The sequence below is a fragment of the Eretmochelys imbricata genome, chromosome 18 (assembly GCF_965152235.1).
Source record: "Eretmochelys imbricata isolate rEreImb1 chromosome 18, rEreImb1.hap1, whole genome shotgun sequence".
NCBI classification, from domain to species: Eukaryota; Metazoa; Chordata; order Testudines; family Cheloniidae; genus Eretmochelys; species Eretmochelys imbricata.
In genome coordinates, this window is record NC_135589.1 from 22601249 (window position 1) to 22623919 (window position 22671).

The 22671-nt window shown below is 50.9% G+C and overlaps 3 protein-coding genes across 9 annotated transcripts in view; 2 read left to right on the forward strand and 1 right to left on the reverse strand.

Annotated features, from left to right (window-relative positions):
• The first annotated feature begins 88 nt into the window (after positions 1-88).
• PHF13 (PHD finger protein 13) lies at positions 89-6974 on the forward strand. Of its 3 annotated transcripts, XM_077837426.1 has the most exons (5): positions 101-268; positions 3148-3249; positions 3545-3635; positions 4166-4718; positions 6294-6974. In XM_077837426.1, the coding sequence occupies exons 2-5, from the start codon at positions 3221-3223 to the stop codon at positions 6518-6520; spliced, it is 900 nt and encodes a 299-aa protein (XP_077693552.1). In that variant the 5' UTR covers positions 101-268; positions 3148-3220; the 3' UTR covers positions 6521-6974. The 3 variants fall into 3 exon arrangements, with proteins under 3 accessions (XP_077693551.1, XP_077693552.1, XP_077693550.1); XM_077837425.1 differs by lacking the exon at positions 3545-3635 and having other exon boundaries at positions 89-268; XM_077837424.1 differs by lacking the exons at positions 101-268; positions 3545-3635 and adding an exon at positions 2873-2983.
• A 2950-nt stretch (positions 6975-9924) lies between these two features.
• THAP3 (THAP domain containing 3) lies at positions 9925-17231 on the forward strand. 4 transcript variants are annotated; one of them, XR_013348375.1, is made up of 6 exons: positions 9925-10155; positions 10581-10773; positions 12032-12088; positions 12507-12602; positions 13356-13708; positions 17149-17231. XR_013348375.1 is itself a non-coding variant. In XM_077837490.1 (5 exons), exons 1-5 carry the CDS (start codon positions 10079-10081, stop codon positions 13647-13649), a joined length of 717 nt encoding a protein of 238 aa, XP_077693616.1. In that variant the 5' UTR covers positions 9926-10078; the 3' UTR covers positions 13650-13915. The 4 variants fall into 4 exon arrangements, 2 of the variants coding, with proteins under 2 accessions (XP_077693616.1, XP_077693617.1); XR_013348374.1 differs by lacking the exon at positions 17149-17231 and adding an exon at positions 14445-15934; XM_077837490.1 differs by lacking the exon at positions 17149-17231 and having other exon boundaries at positions 9926-10155; positions 13356-13915.
• The window catches only part of DNAJC11 (DnaJ heat shock protein family (Hsp40) member C11), a 77289-nt gene continuing 69011 nt past the window's right edge, over positions 14394-22671 (reverse strand). For both annotated transcript variants that reach the window (XM_077837488.1, XM_077837489.1), the window contains 6 exons: positions 21408-21563; positions 21048-21117; positions 19403-19460; positions 17714-17856; positions 16782-16911; positions 14394-16085 (listed from right to left, as the gene is read on the reverse strand). In XM_077837488.1, coding sequence (XP_077693614.1) covers positions 16060-16085; positions 16782-16911; positions 17714-17856; positions 19403-19460; positions 21048-21117; positions 21408-21563 — 583 coding nt within the window. In that variant the 3' untranslated portion in view covers positions 14394-16059. The remainder of the gene's footprint in view (positions 16086-16781; positions 16912-17713; positions 17857-19402; positions 19461-21047; positions 21118-21407; positions 21564-22671) is intronic.

A 22671-nucleotide genomic window follows, 5' to 3' on the forward strand; every position in this document is an offset into this window, starting at 1 on the left:
CTGCAGCGAGGGCCGCCGGAGCCGGTCGCGGGAAGGGGGAACTACAACTCCCGGCAGCCCCTCTGCCTCACACGGCGCCCGCCCCCTGCCCCTCCTCCCTCCCACCGGTACCGGGCGGTTCGAGGTGTCGGCGCTGCCGGGCGAGATCGAACTGATTCGTCGGTATCGGGCCCGCGCTCCGGGCAGCCCCTGGCCCCACCTGCCCGACCCCGGCCGCCTGCGCTGGGACATGGACCCCGACCCCTGCGCCTCCCCCTTCCCCCCTGAGGTGAGCCCGGGGCCGTCTCCCCCCGCCCCCCTCCTGCCGGAGCCCGGGACCTGCTCCGCGGCAGCCGGACCCCCCGCTCAGAGGTCCCCGGGGCCCCTCAGCGATAGCCGAGCCCCGGCCCCTCCCCCCTCAGGGACCCGCCCACCCCAGGGCCAGGGATCCCCCACCCCCACCCGAGATCCCCCGCCCGGCCCCTTCCCCCCCCCGGGATCCTCCACCCCGAGAGGCCCCACCACAAGAGGTCCCTCGCCCGGCCCCTTCCCCTCCCCCGCCCGAGAGTCCCCCCCCAGGATCCACCCCCCGAGATACCCCGGCCGAGAGGCCCTCCCCCCGAGATCCCCCGCCCGGCCCCTTCCCCCCCCCCGGGATCCTCCACCCCGAGAGGCCCCCACCACCCGAGGTCCCCCGCCCGGCCCCTCCCCCCTGGGGATCCCCCTCCCCCCCGGGATCCTCCACCCCGAGAGGCCCCACCCCCACCCGAGATCCCCCGCCCGGTCCCTTCCCCCCCCCAGGGATCCTCCACCCCGAGAGGCCCCACCCCCACCCGAGGTCCCCCGCCCGGCCCCTCCCCCCTGGGGATCCCTCTCCCCCCCCCCGGGATCCTCCACCCCGAGAGGCCCCACCCCCACCCGAGATCCCCCGCCCGGTCCCTTCCCCCCCCCGGGATCCTCCACCCCGAGAGGCCCCACCCCCACCCGAGGTCCCCCGCCCGGCCCCTCCCCCCTGGGGATCCCTCTGCCCCCCCCGGGATCCTCCACCCCGAGAGGCCCCACCCCCACCCGAGATCCCCCGCCCGGTCCCTTCCCCCCCCCCGGGATCCTCCACCCCGAGAGGCCCCACCCCCACCCGAGGTCCCCCGCCCGGCCCCTCCCCCCTGGGGATCCCTCTCCCCCCCCCCGGGATCCTCCACCCCGAGAGGCCCCACCACAAGAGGTCCCTCGCCCGGCCCCTTCCCCTCCCCCGCCCGAGAGTCCCCCCCCAGGATCCACCCCCCGAGATACCCCGGCCGAGAGGCCCTCCCCCCGAGATCCCCCGCCCGGCCCCTTCCCCCCCCCCGGGATCCTCCACCCCGAGAGGCCCCCACCACCCGAGGTCCCCCGCCCGGCCCCTCCCCCCTGGGGATCCCCCTCCCCCCCCGGGATCCTCCACCCCGAGAGGCCCCACCCCCACCCGAGATCCCCCGCCCGGTCCCTTCCCCCCCCCCGGGATCCTCCACCCCGAGAGGCCCCACCCCCACCCGAGGTCCCCCGCCCGGCCCCTCCCCCCTGGGGATCCCTCTCCCCCCCCCAGGATCCTCCACCCCGAGAGGCCCCACCCCCACCTGAGATCCCCCGCCCGGTCCCTTCCCCCCCCCCCCGGGATCCTCCACCCCGAGAGGCCCCACCCCCACCCGAGGTCCCCCGCCCGGCCCCTCCCCCCTGGGGATCCCTCTCCCCCCCCCGGGATCCTCCACCCCGAGAGGCCCCACCCCCACCCGAGATCCCCCGCCCGGCCCCTCCCCCCCCAGATCCCCTGCCCTCCCCCTCCCTCCCAGGATCCACCCCCCGAGATCCCCCCGACCGAGAGGCCCCCCACCCGAGATCCCCCGCCTGGCTCCTCCCCCCCCGGGATCCCCCACTCCCACCCGAGATCCCCCGCCCGGCCCCTTCGCCCCCCACCCGAGATCCCCCGCCCAGACCCTTCCCTCCCCCGCCCGAGAGCCCCCCCCGAGATCCCCTGCCCGGCCCCACCCCCACCCGAGATCCCCCGCCTGGCTCCTCCCCCCCGGGATCCCTCACTCCCACCCGAGATCCCCCGCCCAGCCCCTTCCCCCCCTGCCCGAGAGCCCTTGCCCGGCCCCTCCCCCCCAGGATCCCCCACCCGGCCCCTCCCCCTCCCCCACCCCCACCAGAGATCCCCCGCCCGGCCTCTCCCCCCCCCGGGATTGACCCCCACCGAGAGGCCCCCCCACCGAGATCCCCCGCCTGGCTCCTCCCCCCCGGGATCCCTCACCCCCACCCGAGGTCCCCCACCCGACCCCTTCCCCCCCACCCGAGATCCCCCGCCCGGCCCCTCCCCCCCGGGATCCCCCACCCCCACCCGAGGTCCCCCGAGATCCCCCATCCCCCCCGAGATCCCCCGCCCGGCCCCTTACCCCCCCCCCCCCGGCATCCCCCGCCACCCGAGATCCCCCGCCCGGCCCCTTACCCCCCCCCGGCATCCCCCGCCACCCGAGATCCCCCGCCCGGCCCCTTACCCCTCCCGGCATCCATCCCCCACCCGAGATCCCCGCCCCGCCCCTTCCCCCCCCCGGCATCCTCTCCCACCCGAGATCCCCCGCCCGCCCCTTCCCCCCCCCCCCCGGCATCCCCTCCCACCCGAGATCCCCCGCCCCGCCCCTCCCCCCGGCATCCCCTCCCACCCGAGATGCCCCGCCCGGCCCCTCCCCCCCCCCGGATCGCCCCGCCCAGCCCCTTCCTGCCCCTGGCATCCCCTCCCCACTCGAGATCCGCCGCCCGGCCCCTTCCCCCCCCCGGCATTAGCTTCTTCCCTGTCTTTAATAGTTGACTTTAAAGAAGCATTTGTGTTCAATACAATATTAGACCTCAAAGCCGTTAGAGACCACCGCTGGAGACAGGCATGTGGGAATACCTAGATGGGGAGCCAGACAAACTTGAGAATTCAATTTCAGCAAAAAGCCCTGTCAAGAATGTTAAATCACAGGATTGCCCCAAGGTGCCCTCTCTTGCATTTTGATTATATAAGAGACACTCTGAAACTATCAATCTCAGAAGTGGATATCCATGTGTACAAAATCCTTATGCTGTCTCTGATTTGATATTATAGCTGGTTTGTTCAGAAATCTCATATTAATATTCCGGTTGCTGTCTCTTTAACAGGATTTTTCTCCCAGCTCCAAGAGACACAGAACTGTGGAAGATTTCAACAAGTTTTGCACCTTTGTCTTGGCATATGCTGGCTACATTCCCTACCCACAAGAGGTAATGGTGCAGCAACCCGATCCTTATTTTATTTCAGGTTCATGTTGCTATAGCTAGTGCTGTTGAGAGGTTAAATGTTATCAGAGTAACAAGCATGGTATAAATACCTAGACAGATAAAGTGGATGTGTGTGAAGGGTAGGGTCCTGTAAAAGCTCCTGATGGGACAAAAAGGAACCCACTGGCCTGTAATATTCCGAAACAAATTATGGAACTTGGCACGTAACTGGATATTGTCAGCCTCCTGCCTGAGCCACAAATGTCCCTACACTTATGAAGTTAAATGTACTCCTCAGGCTCCTGGAATATGATGTGATCCCTTCTTTAATCAAAAGTGAGGCAGTCCAAACCCCTGTCTTGCTTGAGGGGACAGAAAAAAGTTTAAAGGTCAGTAAGTACCATTTCTGTTTAAATTATTTGATTGGTGAATGATTTCTGTGCAGTGTAAAAATATTATGTTAAAGGTATTCATGCCAGAGTCCCCTCCCCTTTGTATCCTAGGCCTAGGCAGCCACAAATTTCAGTTGCCACACAACCTTTAAAATGAGCCTATTGTTTTCCTTGGCTGGAATTCCCAGCAGGGGCTTAGGATACAAAGCACTTGGAAGAAATTGGGAGTCTAGACTCCCGGAAACACTTTACTGAAAACTATTTAGTGCCTTTAACACTCAGCTGTACCTGTCCGGGACCACAGGTAAGGATGAGAGAAGGTAAATAATGTAGGCTAGTGACTGAATGGCAGCTGGATAAGTGGAGATTATCTGATTTTTAGTTAGACGAGAGGAAGCCTATTTTGACAGGTATAGATCCTTCCCCGTCCTTTCACTTCAAAAAGGTGGGTGTAATAAGTGGTTGTTTAAGAGGTTTACTATCAACTCTAAAATGATATTCACATCTGGTCTCTTAATATTTTCTAGGAGACCCCCTTGAGGAGCAGCCCCAGCCCCCCCAATAGTACTGGAGGTACCATCGACAGTGATAGCTGGGACCCCCGATTCAATGACCTCCCTTCTGCTGTCTCCCTGCCAGTCAAGAGCAGAAAGAGCTTTAGTCAGCTCAAGCGAGCAAAACCATATGTTTCCCTATTCCAGCGGGCAAAACCGAGCAGCTTTCTGCCAGAGCGAAAGCAAACCGATAAGATCAGAAAAAAGAAAAAACTGAAGAGAAGAGAAACGGAAGCGCCTGTGGAGGAAGAATATGGGAGGAAGCTGCTGAAGCTGGAGGCAGAGGATTCTTGTGTTGAGACCCCCATGAGTCCCTCATCTGAGGGCGATCCTCAGTCTGTGACTGACCATTGCTCAGTATGGGACTCTGACACTCCTTCCAATGTCTCGTACCCTCCTGAGACTTCTGAGCAGGGCATGGAGATACAGAGCGTGGGCAAACGCACGGTCATACGGCAGGGCAAGCAGGTTGTGTTTCGGGACGAGGATGGCATTGGTGATGATGAGGACATTATGGTGGATTCAGGTAAATGACCCTGCTAAGGGGAGATATTTGTGAGGTGTTTGGTCAGATTGAGATCTGACTATCATCTGTCTATCTAGTATGTTGTTAGCGCTCAACTCCTCTATAAAATGGGATAGTGCAGATCTGTCTCCCGGGGGGGTTAAGGACAAAATTCATTAGTGTTTGCAAAGCACTTTTAGATTTTTGGGTAGAAGTGGATAGAGAAGAGCAAGGAATATTTATTGCTTAGTGACCTAGCACCTGAATTAAGCTTTCCAGACTCTGAGGTGAGGGTTTCTTCCCATAAGCTGTGTTTTCTGAGAGGCTTAATGTAAACTGAACAAAAAGTTGGAAGCTAGTTTTGGGAGTAGAGCCCTTTTCTTTCCGTATCTACTCTCTGGGTTTGCTGAGATTCTGTCCTAGAGCAAGTGCAGGAGGCAGTAGAGGGAGTAGACTACAGCTTCTGGCATGCCCTGGAAGGGGCTTGTCAACATCCTCCTGCTGGACATTCACCAGGCTGCTGTATTTGGGTCCCAGCACTGGGCCCATGAGCTCTTAAGCTTTCTGACTCTGAGCAGAGTTCAGGCACTGTTTCTAGGCACACTTTCAGGGTGCACATTCACTTTCTAGCACCCTTTTCTGAAAGCAGAGATTCTGCAATCCAACTGCCTAGGCCTTGAGATGAGTTCTGTCTTTCCCGAAACTCCACAGTTGCTTCACATCCTGCCTAGAGCTCTAACTGTGGGGGCATTCTGGCTTCCGGTTTACTTCTTCAGGGACACGTGATCATTGAAGCAAATGAACACACAGTTTGCAGAAGGTTTCTAACACAATTACTCTACATACTGATGTAGGCAAAATAAAAAACAGCTACAAACCAGTCCCTGCTTCACTTTTCTCGCCAATCTTGAGTGTTCTTTGGGATTTGGGTCAGCGTCCTTTCAGGGTGTCCAGGATACTCTTCCTACAGCTCACGGCGTCTCCTCCATAATATGGAGTATCTTTCTCTCCTGCAGGCAGCTTCCTGCAGCCTTAGCTGGTACTTACCTTCAAAAAGTTCCTTCTGTTACAAAAGCATGGCCCTTTGTTGTTTTCTCGTGCCCCAAGCTTCTTTTGTCTGTCTGACCAGCCCAGTCTCTGTGTTTTAAAGGGCTGTACCCATACCTCATCTTTGTTCCCTCCACTGGGGAAATTCCATTCCTTCAAACTCTAACCTTTTGCAGAGAAGTTGGAGGAAAAATGGTTTTATCTAGGATGCAGTGACTCTTTTGTTCTGTACAGGCAAGATCTGTTCAGGTGCTGGTAGTCTTTAATGACTGACCTATTCATAGATAGATATGCAGGGTCCACTCCCATCTCCTGGGCATAAGAAGTATGAGGCAAGAACACAGTGCAGTTTACCATAAGGGCTTCAATGTACAGAGTTCATAATTACAAACAGAACTCATTGGCTGTACAGTGACAGATTCTGCAAATCATCACAGGCCTGTAGGGACTGCCTTTAAACCAAGGAGTAAGTTTGTGCTAAAAGGGAGAGTTCAGCATGCAGCAGGAGGAAAGAAGTAATAGTTTTAACTTGTTGTTTTTTCCTTCCAGATGATGATTCCTGGGATCTCGTCACCTGTTTCTGCATGAAACCTTTTGCTGGACGGCCAATGATTGAATGTAATGAGTGTCACACCTGGATTCACCTCTCCTGTGCCAAAATCCGCAAATCAAATGTCCCAGAGGTCTACGTCTGCCAGAAGTGCCGGGACTCCAAGTTTGATATTCGCCGCTCAAACCGCTCCCGGACGGGTTCACGCAAGCGCTTTCTGGACTAGTGGAGGGAACTACCATGCTGGCATTCTGCTTGGGCAGCTTAGCCATGCAAAACACAGAACTCCAGCCAGGGGGGCAAGGAGAGCTCCTCTGAACTGCAGTTGCTCAGGCAAAAGTGTCTGTCTGTGTAATCAGACATAAGGTATTCAATGTCTTTGACTGCCAGAGCTGGAAGAGGCCTGCTGGCCAAAACTTCTGCTAGAGACTGATTAGCTAAAGCAGGGACACACTAAGCACCCCAGGTTCAGTGGAGTTTTGTCCAGTTCAGACTATGAATGGGATGATGATTTGGGAGTGTATACTTTCGCCACCTATCAGTTTTCATCCCACTGGGAAAGTGCTAAGAAAGTGCAAGACTTCTAGGTGCTGAAGAAAAGAATTATCCTCCAAAGCAGGAGCAGGAGGAGAGAAATCTCTGAAGAGTCTGAAAATAAACAGCCATATGTTTTATTGTAATACTAGACCTGTCCGTTTGTCCATATGAATCAATCTTAAGAATTTCTGAAGGCTCCTTCAGCGTGAGCTTGAATGCACGTTTAACTTGCATGTGAGCTGCCTCCCCTTCAGCTGGGTAGTAGGAGAGTATCCATTGAGTTCTGTGATTTGGCTTTGTTTCTGGTAAAACCAATTAGTTCCCAAAGGTCTATGGACTGTTGTCTTTAAAAGAGAGATACAGACCTTTCTTTTTTCTGGGTGGGGTGTGCTTGAGGTGGCCATGTCAGTTTTCTTCCTTAATTGAGCTGAGTCCTCTTAAAACCATTTTCATGATTTTGTTTTGCATGAGTGGCTCAAACATGAGGTCGGGGGCTGCCATCCAGTCTGTTCCACAGCCCTGTGTGGTGTCTCATTTCACAGATCTCTGCTGAAAGGCATTGTTTTAAGAGACACCGATTCCTTTCCCGCCTCCAGCCCAGAAGTAACGCTTGGGCTGCACAGTTGGCCTTGATAAATTAAAATCTAGGAATTTAGACAGGCCTAGTTTGGATTTGGGCTGTCCCCATCTGAGTACTTGGGCTGGGTTTACCTGCATTTTCATTAATGGTTTCCTGGGTTGGATTTGTAAATGGGAAGATTTTATAATCTTTGAACTGGTGGATGCACATATACAACTGGGAGCAAATGCATGCATTAGGGCATCCAGCCCAACCTGGATAGATGGCCTATGCAACTGGCAGGGTCGACTGCAGTTGAGAGAACAATCCAGAACTGCCAAGGATAAGGGAATGCATTGGGACCAGAAAATGTTTGTACCTTGTGACTGCCCTTTTCAGGAGCAGTGAGCACAGTTGTCACTGGTCTAGAGAATGCTTCAGGGAAACAAGACTGATACGTGAGGCCACTAAGGTGCAGGCCTTTTAAATGACCAAAGTGAGAATACATTGTATTTATTGCACAAACTGGATTTTTGTTCTTGAGAAATTCTCCTAAATCATATGATGCTTAATGAACAATGGACATCCTGTCCTGTCAGAATATTAGATGAGCGGGAGTCACTAACTGATCTTCATTTATATATGAAAGAAGATCGAACTGCCAGGAATCAGTGCAGCAGATGCTCTGTATCAGACTGCTACATTATTTGAATACTGATTTATCAGGAAAAACATCCTGGCAGTGTCAAGGACCCCCTTTTGGACATTTAACGCTAGGCTGCGCAGAGCACTGGAACAGATTGTATAGCATAGTCCTACAATGCCCAGGGGCTTGATTAGATGGGACCTAATGATGGAAAAGATCCATTACTTTTTATCATTATGATAGAACTGCACTATTTTATTTTACTGTCCATTTAAAAACTTGGTGCGGTTTGAAAAGCCTATAACATGAATTTGATTTATAGCTGCAGCGATTGAAATCTGGTTTTATAAACAGCTCCACTAAAATCTAAGACAACCAGGATACACTACCTACCAGAAGCTAAATGGAACCAGGAGTTTGCCAAAGATTTGCCTCTTAGGGCTGTCTTCTGCAGCCAGATAAATAACCAAAGTTTGCAAGTGTTGCTGTTTTCGCTGCAACATAAAAGGCTTTGGAAGAAGATTCTGTTCACAGTCTGTGTAAGGGTTTGACCTGATGCAAGTGTTGGCATCTTTGTGGCTACAGCATGTCTGCAGTACGACTGGACCACTGTAGGATAAGTTCCTATTGTTTTATGGGAGAAATACAAGAAACTGCCAAGTGAGCTGCCTCTGTTTCTTAGAGGTTCATGACTACTTTTAACTCTTTTGACTATTCTAAACCTTTGCAGATTTACCCCCCAATAGATGGTGTCTGACAACCCCAGCATGTTACAATGTTAGGTAGAAGGAACAAACATCTCCATGTGTTTTGAGTTAATCATTTTCATCCATGTGTGATTACAAGTTAATTCAGAGCTTTATTTTTTCATTAAAGGTCGTTATTTTAACAAATGGTACTTTTTTTCTTAAAAATATGAAGCATCCATTAATGTGATCATTTTCTCCTTGCTTTTTTCCTCCCTGGGTTGGAAGTTAGGCTTCTATTGTTTCCATAGGGGACAGAGGCCCTAATAAGTGTCCAGTAGGGCTAGGTGAAGCTTGCAATATACAAAATCAAATGAAATGGGAGAGGGGGGGTGATGCAATCAAATATATACAACATATCTTGTTCTTTAGCCAATGTCTGTCCCCATCTACTCCTCCAGCTTTTATGACCTGGATGACACCTTGGATGCAGGGCGGAGTGGACCCTGGAGAGAAGGCCTACAGCTCAATGCAGGGAGGCCAGCGGACTGTGAGAGGGGAAGAGGGTGAAGCCGGCAGTCGGGCTGGCATGGGGGGCAGAGAGGAGGCAGGGGGTTCTGCGGTAACAGGCAGGCGCAGGCCGGGGACAGAGGGGCAGAGCCCCGCGTAGCGAGGAGAAGCAGCTTGTTTGGGGTGGGGGGGGGGGAAGCGGATTTTGGCAGCTGTATTTTCTTTGCCAGGGAGGATGGGCTGAGGGCAGGCTGGGAGGCCAGGGGCCTGGCAGAGGGAGGGTGGCCGGGCTGGCGGGGCTCAAGCTCCTGGGCAATCTTTTACCGCCCCAGCTCCTGCCGCCCTGTAAGCGGGGGGCCTCCGCTCCCCCACCAAGCAACGCCCGCCCCGCAGGGGGCCGGGGCCGGGGCGCTGAGCCGCCCAGGGGTCACGGGCGGGGTAGGGGAGCCGGCGCTCGCGGTCGTTTCTCCGCGGAGCCCCCCAGGGGCGCGGCCCAGGCGCAGCAGGGGGCGCGCGAGTGACCCACTCCTCCCCGCCCCTCAGGCGGGGCAGCGACTGCTCGAACTACAGCTCCCAGCCTGCCCTGCGGCCCAGAAACTACAGCTCCCAGCCTGCCCTGCGCACAACCCGTGACGTCCAGGGGCGCTGGGAGCAGGCGTGAAAGAAAGGAGAGGCGCGATGCATGCTGGGAAAGGCTGTCATTGACGGGCGGAGTCTCGCTCTCTGCCCCGGGGCGGGGGGGCAACCAGACCGCTTGGCCCCCGCGCGGGAAATCCGCCCCGCTAGGGGGCGACTGGGGTCCGAGGAGGGGCGCAGCCATCTTTGTTGGGGGCAACGCGTGGGGCGATGCCCAAATCGTGCGCGGCGCTTCGGTGCAGCAACCGCTATAGCAGCCGCCGCCGGCAGCAGCTCACCTTCCACAGGTACCGCCCGGCCCCGGCCCCGGCCCCCTTCTCTCAGGTACCGCCCGGCCCCGGCTTCCCTCAGGTACCACCCGGCCCGCCCCGGCCCCCATTCCACAGGTACCGCCCGGCCCCGGCCCCGGCCCCCTTCCCTCAGGTACTGCCCCGCCCCCGCTTCCCTCAGGTACTGGCCCCTCCCCGGTCCCCAGCCACAGGTACCAGCCCCCTTCCCTCAGATATCGGGGCCCAGCCCCCTTCCACAGGTACCGGCCCCTTCCCTCAGGTATTGGGGCCCGGCCCCTCCCCCCCTTCCACAGATACTGCCTGGCCCCTGCCCTCCCCCCAGCCACAGGTATGGGCCCCTTCCCCCTGGCCCCCTTCCCTCAGGTACCGGGGCCCGGCCCCTCCCCCAGGCACGGCCTGCCTCACCCCGCTGTCTCTGGCAGGTTCCCATTGAGCCGGCCCGAGCTGCTGGCGCGCTGGGTGGGGAACATCGGCCGTGGCAATTTCCAGCCCAGCTCGCACACGGTGCTCTGCTCGCAGCACTTCCAGCCGGACTGCTTCAGTGCCTTCGGCAACCGCACCAACCTCAAGCCCAACGCCGTGCCCACGCTCTTCGCCTTCCCCCGCACCGTCAGGGTGAGCTAGACAGGGGCCGAGCTCTAGGGTTGCCAATTTTGGCTGGATGTATTCCTGGAGATTTCATCACATAACAATCTTTAATTAAAGATTAATTCCCGGAGACTCCGGGCCAATCCTGGCGGCTCAGTAACCCTACTGGGTTCTAGCTCTGGTTGTGGGAGAGGGGTAGGAGCTACTGGGTAGAGCAAGGGCTGTGAATGGGGCTGTGTGAGACACTGGGGAGCTTATTGGCCACTGTGCTCCCCCCTTTCTCCTTCTGTACCATGGGGACAACATAACTGACACTATTCACAAAGGGCATCACTTTATTTCACATATCGTGTGAGCTGTTCTTCAGTGTCCCAAGTGCTTTGCCCCTTGCATTAGTCAAGGAGTCACTCCCTGTTATGGATTTTTATGATAGTCAATTCCCAACCACTGTTAACCTACGCCTGCTCCCACTGAAATCAGTAGTAAAAATGCCACATCGAGTGGTCCGCTCTAATCGTGTGTTTAATGCACTTGGGCTGCTGGCAGTGCTGGGAAAATACTAAGTGCTCCCATTAATAATAATTAATCTTTAGCCTCTCTCCTTACACTTAACTTGTCAATATGCTGCAACAGATTCTGATTTCTAACCTGTGAAAGAGGTTCTTGAAAAATGGTATCCTGCACACAGATTCCCTCATCCTCAAAGTGAATTCCCACACATTTATTCATACAAACCATATATGTTTAAAATACTGACATATGAGGGAAGCATGTTCCACTATCCTTGTAACAATTTAAGTACTACAGAAGACAAAACGATCATCACTCTTGGCTAGAGTAGCCACAAGTTCTCTCCCCCTCAGTTCTAGCTAAAAACCTGAAATGAGTGCTATTATACCAACAGTCCTAACCCTTTCAAAAGTAAAGGGGGAGAAGGTTCTACCAGGTCTCAGGGGGATGCTAGTTCACCTGGAATTGATTGTGGGTTAGTTATAACTGACCTTACATAAACAGAGTTTATGCATCTATACACATCACCCAGTCTTATTCCCATTTTGCTTAGTCAAACAGAGGAAGTTTTTGTTAAAACCTTGTATGAAGCTTAAGGATACAATATTACATTGTCTTGAGAACTGTGATCATTTTTTACTGCTGCCATTTTTCCTTGGAGAGCCAAGAATGTTGCATGTGTTTGCCTTCCAAATGGGAGTCAGACTTGGGCAACAAGTAACACTGGGATTCTCAGAAACGTCACACTAACCTCAAAGCCTTGTCCTTACTATAGCAAATCAGGAAGGAAAAGAGCCCTCTATCTGATGCTGAGGATTCCAGATTGCCTAAGGTATATTTGTCCCTTCCAGCCTTTTGCATCCTTTTTTTCTTTTTTTAACCTGAGGGCAATGCTGCATTTTGCTGTAGAGCACATTATGATTCTGTCTAGGATTTGGGGTCCTTTCTCACTGAAATACCCCCTTTTTGTAGATACTTGTCTAATATGCCAAATTGTGCGAAGTGAGTATTTTCACTGGATGGCATTGGAGCAAGCTAAAAATTTCAGTCCCAATTGCTTATCACTTCTATTTTAATTCCAGTTAGTAATTTTGTACTTTATGTTGAAATAAAAATGAAGGCCTAAAGGGAGCATATGGCTCATTTACACTGACAGTCTCTTCTGGAACAGAAATCACTTGAAACTTTAACAACCGGGGTGTTGAAAATAGGAGCTGCTTGAGGTTGGGTAATTCTCCTGGTCTCTTTAGGACTTTACAAGGACAGAGGATGGAAGGAGATTAGATGTAGAAACTGTTCTGCATCAAGAGCCCCAACCCAGTACAACAGAGGAACCAATAGAAGAGGTAAGAGTCACTTTACCTCATATCTTAGGCAAAATCAGTTGACAGTTACACACAGCTGAGCTCAAAGCACTACAGAGATAGGGAAACAGAAATGAGTGAATGTTTTATTACTTCATATGGAGAAGAACTGGCTGTAGCAGACCTCTACACTCTTGTCTTGAAAACTTAATAAGATTCTTACAGAACTGGAGAGCAGGCATCTGTTGAGCTTTGGTGACTTGACCTTGCTTCAAGAATAATTCAGTTTTCATGAAGTATATTCAGGGGGATTGGGTAAGAGCCCAGCCACTGCTAGTTTCTGGGGATTTGACTTCAAACACAGAAGGTCCCACGTTAAAAGAGTTCAGTGCTGAGTTTTGGGGATATCTGTCCATTACAAAAACTACTATACAATTTGCTGAAAAAAAATTCTCTAGGGGTCACAGCAGGAACTGGGGAGTCAGGAGACCTGGATTATATTGTTGGGTCTGTGACTGACTAGCTGTGTGTTGAGCAAATTGCTTCCTCTTACTGTACATTGGGGAGAATGCAAACCTAACCTGTGAAATATGGAGACACTTCAGTCTCAGAGAGACAGGCAAAGTAGCGTGACTAGTAGGAAAGCTTCTGCTTGACTCCCTGGATTGGAATCGGGTTGCTCAGGATGTGGTACATTAGTCATGTTGTGGAAGAAGCTTGCATAGTGTCTCCCTGTATAATACCCATCTAGCCAATCTCTGCATCCCTCACTTTCACTCCCTATATTCTTTTCAGGTTAGTACAACTAAGGCAACAGAAGTGGAGGGCTGGCTGCTGCAATCCAGGCCCCCAGTGCAGAGACAGCACCCAGTTCAGACCTCAGATCACAGCTATGCTGTCAGTGACCGTGCTTCCTTAAAACAAAAACTCTTCCAGGCACTAGAGGAAAATGAAAAACTGCGAAAACGCCTGAAGGTTAAGAGCATGGCACTGAGGAGGATGTTTCTGCGGCTCCAGTCCTGCAAAAAGGACCAGCAAAAACACCAGGCCAGACAGCCTCCTGGGAGGGAACAGGGCCTGACTTTCTGAACACTTGTCTACCAGCAAGAATTGTGGTTCGACAGGCTGCCGACTAGAGTATTTTAATAGTGAGTAACCTACTCACTACTGTTTCTAATGAGCATAGCTTAACGTTCACATACATCATAACTACCCAGCATGCACATGGTCAAATGAGAACTAGGGAAGGAAGCTTGGCTGAGAAATAGCATGTAAAAAATTCCCCAAACCCGCACTTCTTGCCTCAGCATTTGTAATCTAAATGCCTTTATAATAAAGAAAGAATGCCAGGTGCATATGGGTGTGTGAGAAGAGACTCTGGGAACTTTTCTGACAATTACATTTAGTTACGCTAATGTTAATTATAAGAAAAAATGACTTTATGACTTAACAGCAAATGTTTTACTGCTATTTTATACGTACCACTACTTCGCACCTCAGCCTTCACTCAATTCCCACACAATCCTGTTACGAGAAATTCTATTACAGTAGCCACAGCAACATCGTTCTAAGCACCCTACAAACACAGATGAGACAGTTCCTTCCTAAGAAGAGCTTACATCTGAGACTAAGATACAATAATAAAATAAAAAGCTGGTGAGAGGTGGAAGAGTTGATGCACATTTGAGTATTTTATTGAAGATGCTGGCATCCTGCCCAGCCATCATCACTTAGCAACTGACTGTAAAAACCACCATTCAGAGTGGGTCTTGAGGAAGGATTTGCAAGAGGCCAAGCTTATATTTATAAAAATATAACTAACTCACCACCCACAGCTTTCAAAGAGGATTTATTATGACAATACAGTGTTTTCTCTTCCACCAGCTTTAAACAAGGTGACGTAATCAAAGTGTGGAAGATCCATCTGCAGCAAAGGAAACACCGGGCAGTTTTCAACTGAAAATTGATTGAACACAAAATTTATTGCACAGTTGACACTTAGCTTCAGATCAAAGAACACTGTGAGATGGTAGTGAATGAAATGCATTCCTAGAACAGGCGCTGTTCACGCATAAAAAGGTGAGATTTTTCTGATAAAAAACCTGGCAAGCAGCACTTGATTGTAGGAGCAAGGAGGGGAGAGATAATCATCAGCATTCCTGGAATAGCTGTGATAAACCTGCTCTTGGACAAGGACTATTGCAAATGAAATTCCCTGATGTGATTTCACGCTTGTGAGGGGGAGACAGGACTGACATAAGTAAACAGAACAGCAGTTACACTACAGAAATAAGGGGCCAAGGTGCATGTCAGGAAGTTATTTACTCCAGTAATTAGCAGTAGCAACAATGCCTCTGTCAATACATGCTTCTTTCTAAATCTCTTGCATATAAGTGATGAAGGCCCACCCAGGACTGGCCAAGAGTAGAACTACGTTTCAGTGCCTGTGTAATAGCCACCACTCTCCCTTTTATATAAATATCTAGAAGTACTAAGATGCCAGATACTTAACAGTGCGATTTCCAGCAGCCCTGCTGCTTTCAGCTAGGTTGGCAGAGCAAGAGTGCACCTCGCTGGAGGTCAGGTAAATCACAGGCAGGGATTGTATCCTAAGGCTATTCGAGGGAAGCTAGCCACTCAGACAGGTGGCAGTCTCTGTTTCGAAGTTTTCAGTTCCTCCTCCTATTTGGCACTTCTCTACGCTTAAAACAACATGCAGTCCTTGGGTGAGGAAGAGCAAAATTAATTTGACATGGACAGTGGTTATAATCTATAATTAATCTGGAGTAGTACTAGTGCTTGGAACAAATGCTATTAGCAGCTGGATCGAAGCATGCTGAAAAAGGTCCACGTGATTAGGAAAAGCAGAGAACTTCATTCCAAACATACTTGTCCTTAAACAAAAAGTACATTTAAATACAGAAGTGGGGTGAACAGCACATCCTCTGTCCAGGAACCAGATTGACAGAGAGGATTCTTAGGAGGTGGCCACAAACTTCACTTTCCCCTTAGGAGCAGAAAGGGTTAAATTAGCTACTTGTTTTCAGTTAACTTAACCCCAACTCTGTAAGCTTGAGGGAAAGTGAGTGCCAAGAGCCTCCTCCACTTCCCATCTTGCTGACAGGGAAAGGAAACAATGAGACTGGACAAATGAGCTGCAGTTAACTCTCAGCAGAAAGGGCTTGGACACATGACAGCTAGGGCTCTCCCTCTCACACCTCCCAGGCAGGGGATGGGCACACAGAGAGCACTGCATGTTCTCAGCCATGTTCCCTATTGGCTGCCAAGCCACAATCCAGGGCAGTATTGCCTTGGAGGTACCTGTAAGAGCAGGTTTTCTCGTTACCCCTTAACATAATTGGTATGACACCGCCTTCTATATGGATCATAAAAATAAAAACATCTCCGTTTCTGTTTCAAACTTGTAGAATCCAGGGGGAAGGTTTTGCAGCTTCTGTTGATTCAGGTACCATACATGACACCCTGTTTTCTCACCACATTAGCCATCCGCATCAATCCTGTGAGCTGTTAAGAACAAAGGGACTCAGTTCATGTTTGTTAACAGAGATGTCCTAATTCTCAGCAACATTTACCATAGTGTCATTTGCAGAACAGAATTATTAGCAGCAAAGGAAATCACTGAATGCAAGACTCTCACCTACTATCAAAAGAAAGAGATTGATGACTCAGAAACCATAATTTTTCAAAAGGATAGCACACAGTCTGAGGTGCCAAGACTGGTTTAGAAAGGACTTGTACTCTTTAGCCAAATCACAATGCAGCTATTCATTAGAGAGACATCCAGAACAGGCAAAGAGTCCTGTGGCACCTTATAGACTAACAGATGTATTGGAGCATAACCTTTTGTGGGTGAATATCTGACGAAGTGGGTATTCACCTACGAAAGCTTATGCTCCGATACGTCTGTTAGTCTATAAGGTGCCACAGGACTCTTTGCTGCTTTTACAGATCCAGACTAACATGGCTACCCCTCTGATCCAGAACAGGCTGACTCCTCAGAGCTAATGGTACCAGTGTCCCTGGAAGAGCACTTGCACAATTGAGACATCCCTACCAGCAACAGCAAGGCATCACTGATGCCAGATACTGGGGTGGAGTGCACCCCAGTGAATTGTGGGGGGGCCTGAGGAGATCCTGTCCTCTCTGCTGGAATTGGGGTTTGGTGACTGAAAGAAGGAAAAAGCAATCCTTGCTACTTACATTGCTTTGGTATCCTAAGGGCCTCGCTGTCAGCAGACATCACTTGATGTAGAACTCCCCGAAACTGATACAGCACTTTCAAACTCTTCTCTTCGCCCACACAAGGGTCATAGAACCCAGGCAGGCCAGTCTTTAACAACAAAAACAACACATTGAGCACTCTCACAGCTCTTCCACTCGTGCTTTTAGGTTACAATAGAGGGAGTTTTAAAAGGAGTTGAAGCTGGTCTCCTTCACAAGGGACACCATCAACACCAACTAACTAATGTAAAACATTAGTTAAAAGACACTCTCAATTACACCTGCCTAAAGGCTGGTTTTATAATTTAATTTTCCTATTTTATTAAGTATTTTTCTCCCCCTGCAGCTGAGTGAGAGACTCTCACAAACAACAAGGGAAACTGACTGTGTAGGGAAGTCAGCAGAAGTGACTAAGAAGTGCAGCCAAGGTAAAGTAAATTCAAAGTAAATAAAAAAATAATTCCCCCTCTAATTTTTCTGCTAGTGGTTTTAGGCATTATTTATAACAATAGCAGGTAAATAATTTTCAGACATGTAATTTTCAAGATGACAGTGTCCCTTTAACATCCAACATTAGCTAAATGCATCTGATTCTCCCACTCACCTACAGTAGTTATTATATATCTGATAATATAATTGAGCGAGGCCTTCTGTTCCCTATACAAGCCATGGACATTCAGGAAAAGAGTCAGCTCTGTTAAGAGTTTAAATAACCAACATGAACACCTATCATTTAAGAGTGCTTTAGAGCAGCTCCTTCTGTGGATGCACTTGTTCTGGATTAGAGTTTACTTCTGGTTTGTTTGCCTGCACTCTGCCAGGGGAGGATGCTGTTGTGCAGGACTGAGATATGCAGGGCCAGCAGCAAAGGTGAACACCCACAAGGCAATTAAGCACATGTCATTGCATACCTTGGAGGCCTCTGTGAGGATAAGCTTAGAGTCCTTCACCAAGCACTGCAGGGGCACAGTCACATCTATGACTTTCACCTTCTCGTTCTTCCTGCTATTGTCATTGACAAATTTCCCATACCAGGCGTTCACTACAATCAAACCTGCATTCCACACAAGAACAAAGATATGGCAAAAGGCTCCCCCAGGTACCTGTAGAGAGGCTGATGAAGAGATCAGCCCACCCCTTTTCCTAGCATTCTTCTCATACTGCCTGAGGGAACCGTTTTCAAGAAACAGTGTTGGAAGGGCAAATACAGAGCTTGCCTCAAAAAATTTCAAAATCATGCACAATGCTAGGCCAAGTCCAACCTGGGAACGAAAGGAGTGTTTCAACTAGAACGTAAGGAAAACTCCTACACTGACCCGATCCCCTATAACACCAAATCAAATGAGTGGTGAACCTCCCCCAGGGACTGAGACACAAACAACAGCCCCCGAACCCCACTTCCCCACCCAGGGCCATCCCAAGGTAGAGCCACAGTGCCACTTTAACAGTTGTCATTAAGATCTGGCGTTAACCTAGAATGGACATAAAAGTGGCAACTCCCACTTCTCAGAGATCGTTTCAGGCTATCTGCAGACTCAGGAAGATGTCACTACATCAATTATCCTCACTTCACTTTTGGAACATTATCTTTGCACGTGTAAACCCTAGGACATTAATTAAAGAATTAAGATTCTAGATCACGGGTGAGCAAACTAGGCCTGCGGGCCACATCTGGCCCGCCAGCTGATTTAATTTGGCCCTTGAACTCCTGCTGGGAAGCAGGGTCGGGGGCTGCTCCACGCACGCGTGCCGTGCCTCCATGCAGCTCCCAGAAGCAGTGGCATGTTCCCCCTCCAGCTCCTAGGTTTAGGGGCAGCCAGGGGGCTCCACACACTGCTCCCGCCCCAACCGCCACCTCCACAGCTCCCATTGGCCCGGAAATGTGGCCAATGGGAGCTGCAGGGGCAGCGCCTGCAGACAGGGCAGCACACAGAGCCGCCTGGCCACACCTCCGCATAGGAGCCAGAGGCGGGACATGCCGCTGCTTCCGGGAGCTGCTTGAGGTAAATGCCCGGAGCCTGCACCCCTGAGGCCCTCCCGCGCCCCAACCTCCTTCCCTAGCCCTGATCTGAACCCCTCGATCCCAGCCTGGAGCACCCTCCTGCATCCCAAACCCCTCATCCCTAGCCCCACCCCAGAGCCTGCACCCCCAGCCAGAGCCCGCACCTCCCCACCCCGTGCCCAAACCCTCTGCCCCAGCCTTGAGCCCCCTCCTGCCCTCTGAACCGCTTGGGCCCAGCCTGGAGCACTTTTCTACATCCCAAATCCCTCATCCCAGCTCCATAGCCCACATCTCCAGCTGGATCCTGCACCCCAACCCCCTCCTGCACCCTGAACACCTCATTTATGGCCCCACCCCTGAGCCCGCACCCCCAGCCAGAGTCCTCACCCCCTCCTGCACCCCAACCCCAATTTCATGAGCATTCATGGCCCACCATACAATTTCCATACCCAGATGATGTCCTCGGGCTAAAAAGTTTGCCCACCTTTAATACCTACCTTCCACTTCTCTCCCCAGCCCTTCAATCTCTATAGGGATCCCACTCCCCATTCCTCTCCTCAAACCCTTCAGAACAAGTAAGTTATGCTGCACTTTTTACCCATCCTGGCTTCCTCTGCCTCAATTATCCTCCGGACGGACTCTTGCATTAACCGAACCTGCCACAACACAAAGGACAAAATAAAATTCAGCAGTCAGATTCCATTTAAAAAGAGATATGAACTCCAAGTGGGAACAAAAAGAAAAGGAGTACTTGTGGCACCTTAGAGACTAACCAATTTATTTGAGCATGAGCTTTCGTGAGCTACAGCTCACTTCATCAGATGCATACCGTGGAAACTGCAGCAGACTTTATATATACACAGAGAATATGAAACAATACCTCCTCCCACCCCACTGTCCTGCTGGTAATAGCTTATCTAAAGTGATCATCTTAGATAAGCCCCCAACCTGATGATCACTTTAGATAAGCCCCCAACCTGATGATCACTTTAGATAAGCTCCCAACCTGATGATCACTTTAGATAAGCTAATTTGTGCTGGAAATGGCCCAACCTGATGATCACTTTAGATAAGCTATTACCAGCAGGACAGTGGGGTGGGAGGAGGTATTGTTTCATATTCTCTGTGTATATATAAAGTCTGCTGCAGTTTCCACAGTATGCATCCGATGAAGTGAGCTGTAGCTCACGAAAGCTCATGCTCAAATAAATTGGTTAGTCTCTAAGGTGCCACAAGTACTCCTTTTCTTTTTGCGAATACAGACTAACACGGCTGTTACTCAAACAAGTGGGAACAGTTTCCTTTAGCTCAGAAGGCTCACAAGGGACAAGTGAATTAGGAAGACACCTGCAGACCAGGGCCTGGGCATGGTCTCAGAGCTCACCTGAGCATAAATATGAAAATGAAGATGAGAACAAAAACACAGGAAAGGGGGAAATGCCTCAAACTGCCCTGGGATTGTGGCCACAGAGCATGGGAATGTTAGGGACGACAGGAAGGCTCCAAGTCCATGTCTGGAGATCACCCAATCCATGGGTAGAGTGTCCCACAGAAATGAAAGATTGCCAACAATTGTGGCTTGTGGGAGGCTCTGTATTCTGTTGCCCTCACCAATGACAGCAGCACACTCAGCCACTGGGGTGAAGGGCAAGACTCAGTCTTACTTCCTGGGCTGGGGGGCGGTGAGAGGTTCTTCCTCCTGTGCCGCCGCCGCCCCCCCACCCCTCTGACTGGGTACTGCCTGGCAAGAGATGGGAACAGGGAGGAGCAAAAATAACATCCTGTGGCTCACCATGGGGGGGGGGGAGGGCAGGCACACAGAGCTGCCATAAGACTCTTGACTCTTTCTGCCCCCCTTCTCTACTGTGAGAATGGCATTGGGTCCTGAGGGGAGGTGGAAAAGCTCTGCCTGCTGCTGCAGCGGTCATGATTGGCTATTCTTCCCCAAGAGGCAGACAAATGTGGAATACAGCCAATCAGGGAGGGGATTTTTCCCCCAGGCAGGGCTAAAATTTCCAAGAGGGCTGGAGCTCCTCACATCATCAGTAGACTGGCTCCAGCCCTGGCAAAAATCACACCACTCAAAATCTCAAGAATTGACAACACTGCAGGCGGTATGCGTTCTGCAAATGAAAATGGGGACACAGCTGGAGAACAAAATATGTGGCATATGCTGTATGGAACAATATAACCAAGGATGAAACTAACAGGCAAGACTGGGGACAGAGGAATGGACGACTTACTGCAGCTTCCGCCTCCTGCTTCTTCTGTTGGACATCACTGGCGGTACTTTCCCTTTGTTTCTCCAACTCTCTGACATGAGGAAGTTGAACACCACATTAGTTATAGGCATTAAATACGATTCAGTGCAAGGATGCACTTCCCATGTCAGTGCCTTAATGCTCCTACTGACCTCAATCAGGCTGGTTTCAAGGCCTGCGTTGGAGATTATTTACAGCGATCATCCTTCAGGCTCCCCATTTTAACTCCCAATACAGCAATTGTACTGCAGAGAAATGCCCCTAAACCTGCCACCCCGCTTCCAAAAGCAACTGAATAGGAGAGCCCAGCTCCGTATTTAGAACGCATGACCTCAGACTCACTTCTCCTTTTGTGCCCTGAGGTAGGGTTTGATGATTAGCCTATGCATGGCAAAGTAGATAACTAGGGGTCCCACGGTGGCATAGAAAACAGCACTGGGTAGCAGCTGATCTGTCAGGTGGACAGGAAAGAAGTAGGTCTGGCTCGCCCTGTTCAACCTAAAACAAAGAAGAACAAAGCAGCTTATCAAAGCAAGTCTGGAGTTCTAAAGCACACAACAAAATATGTTTAATGGCGGCCAACAGTGTAGGCTCCAACTCAGCAGCAGCAACCAGAGGCAGTGGGATAGTCTGAACTCTGAACCCAAAGGTGAAGAGCTCATGGACTCAGTCAGAACAGCAGCAATGGAGAAATCCGAAGCCTGGCAGAGCCCTTACTTTTAAGGAGCAGGTGTCTCCTCTGGAGATACTTGGTTGGAGCTGCAATGATGTTCTGGGGTCTATTTAAAAAAATCTTGAGAGAATCTCTTGTGGTCCCAAGACTCATTGGGGAAAGACACAATCACCCCTTCCAGAGGGAAATCAGGAGCAGTTGCTTACTGTGAAAGAATCTATTGCTGCACTGTTCCCCACCATCGCTTCCTGGATTCCTATCCAATAAGGCCAGGAACGTTACTGGTCCCTGTACACATCATGAGATAACCAACGTTCAAGGTTACATAGGAACAGAGGAATGCTCTCAAAAGAAGGATCATATTCATGCACATGCCTTGCAGGAAGGAGAATATTAATGTTCATCAGATGCTTATGGTCAAATTTATTTGAGCAAGTTTGTCATGATCTGAAGTTTTATCACCAGGGGAATCTCCTTCCTTTAAGGTTTTTAAGGTCAGGCTTGACAAAGCTCTGGCTGGGATGATTTAGTTGGGGATTGGTCCTGCTTTGAGCAGGGAGTGGGGCTAGATGACCTCCTGAGGTCCCTTCCAACCCTGATATTCTATGATTGTGATCTTAAGTGTTTTTGGATAGGTTCTGCAGTGTTGTCATGCCCTCTGCTGGCAAAATCAAAATATGCACGAGAGTCTATCAACACAGTGTTCTGTTAGTACCTCTTTGAAAGCTGCAACATGTTAACTCTTAGGGAAAACTGATATATTCTTAACTCTAGCAATCTAGGTTGGTCTGAATTTTTGCCTGTGTGTAAAGTTGTGGTAACTGGAATGCAATTGAAGATATTTTAAAAAACACCTCAGTATCTATCCACTTACAGTAATTTGCTAAGCTTGATTTTTAGAATGCACCCTCAGATATTTTTAACATACTTACA

What these genes read in the sequence shown, in the direction of transcription:
- PHF13 (XM_077837424.1), top strand. Translation starts at nt 2,888, where the DNA reads ATGTGGGAATACCTAGATGGGGAGCCAGACAAACTTGAGAATTCAATT. An exon ending in AATCACAGGATTGCCCCAAG is followed by an intron (nt 2,984 to 3,147) that starts GTGCCCTCTCTT and finishes TCTCTTTAACAG; the next exon opens with GATTTTTCTCCCAGCTCCAA. An exon ending in GGACATTATGGTGGATTCAG is followed by an intron (nt 4,719 to 6,293) that starts GTAAATGACCCT and finishes TTTTCCTTCCAG; the next exon opens with ATGATGATTCCTGGGATCTC.
- THAP3 (XM_077837490.1), top strand. Translation starts at nt 10,079, where the DNA reads ATGCCCAAATCGTGCGCGGCGCTTCGGTGCAGCAACCGCTATAGCAGC. An exon ending in AGGATTCCAGATTGCCTAAG is followed by an intron (nt 12,089 to 12,506) that starts GTATATTTGTCC and finishes TGGTCTCTTTAG; the next exon opens with GACTTTACAAGGACAGAGGA. An exon ending in CAGAGGAACCAATAGAAGAG is followed by an intron (nt 12,603 to 13,355) that starts GTAAGAGTCACT and finishes TATTCTTTTCAG; the next exon opens with GTTAGTACAACTAAGGCAAC.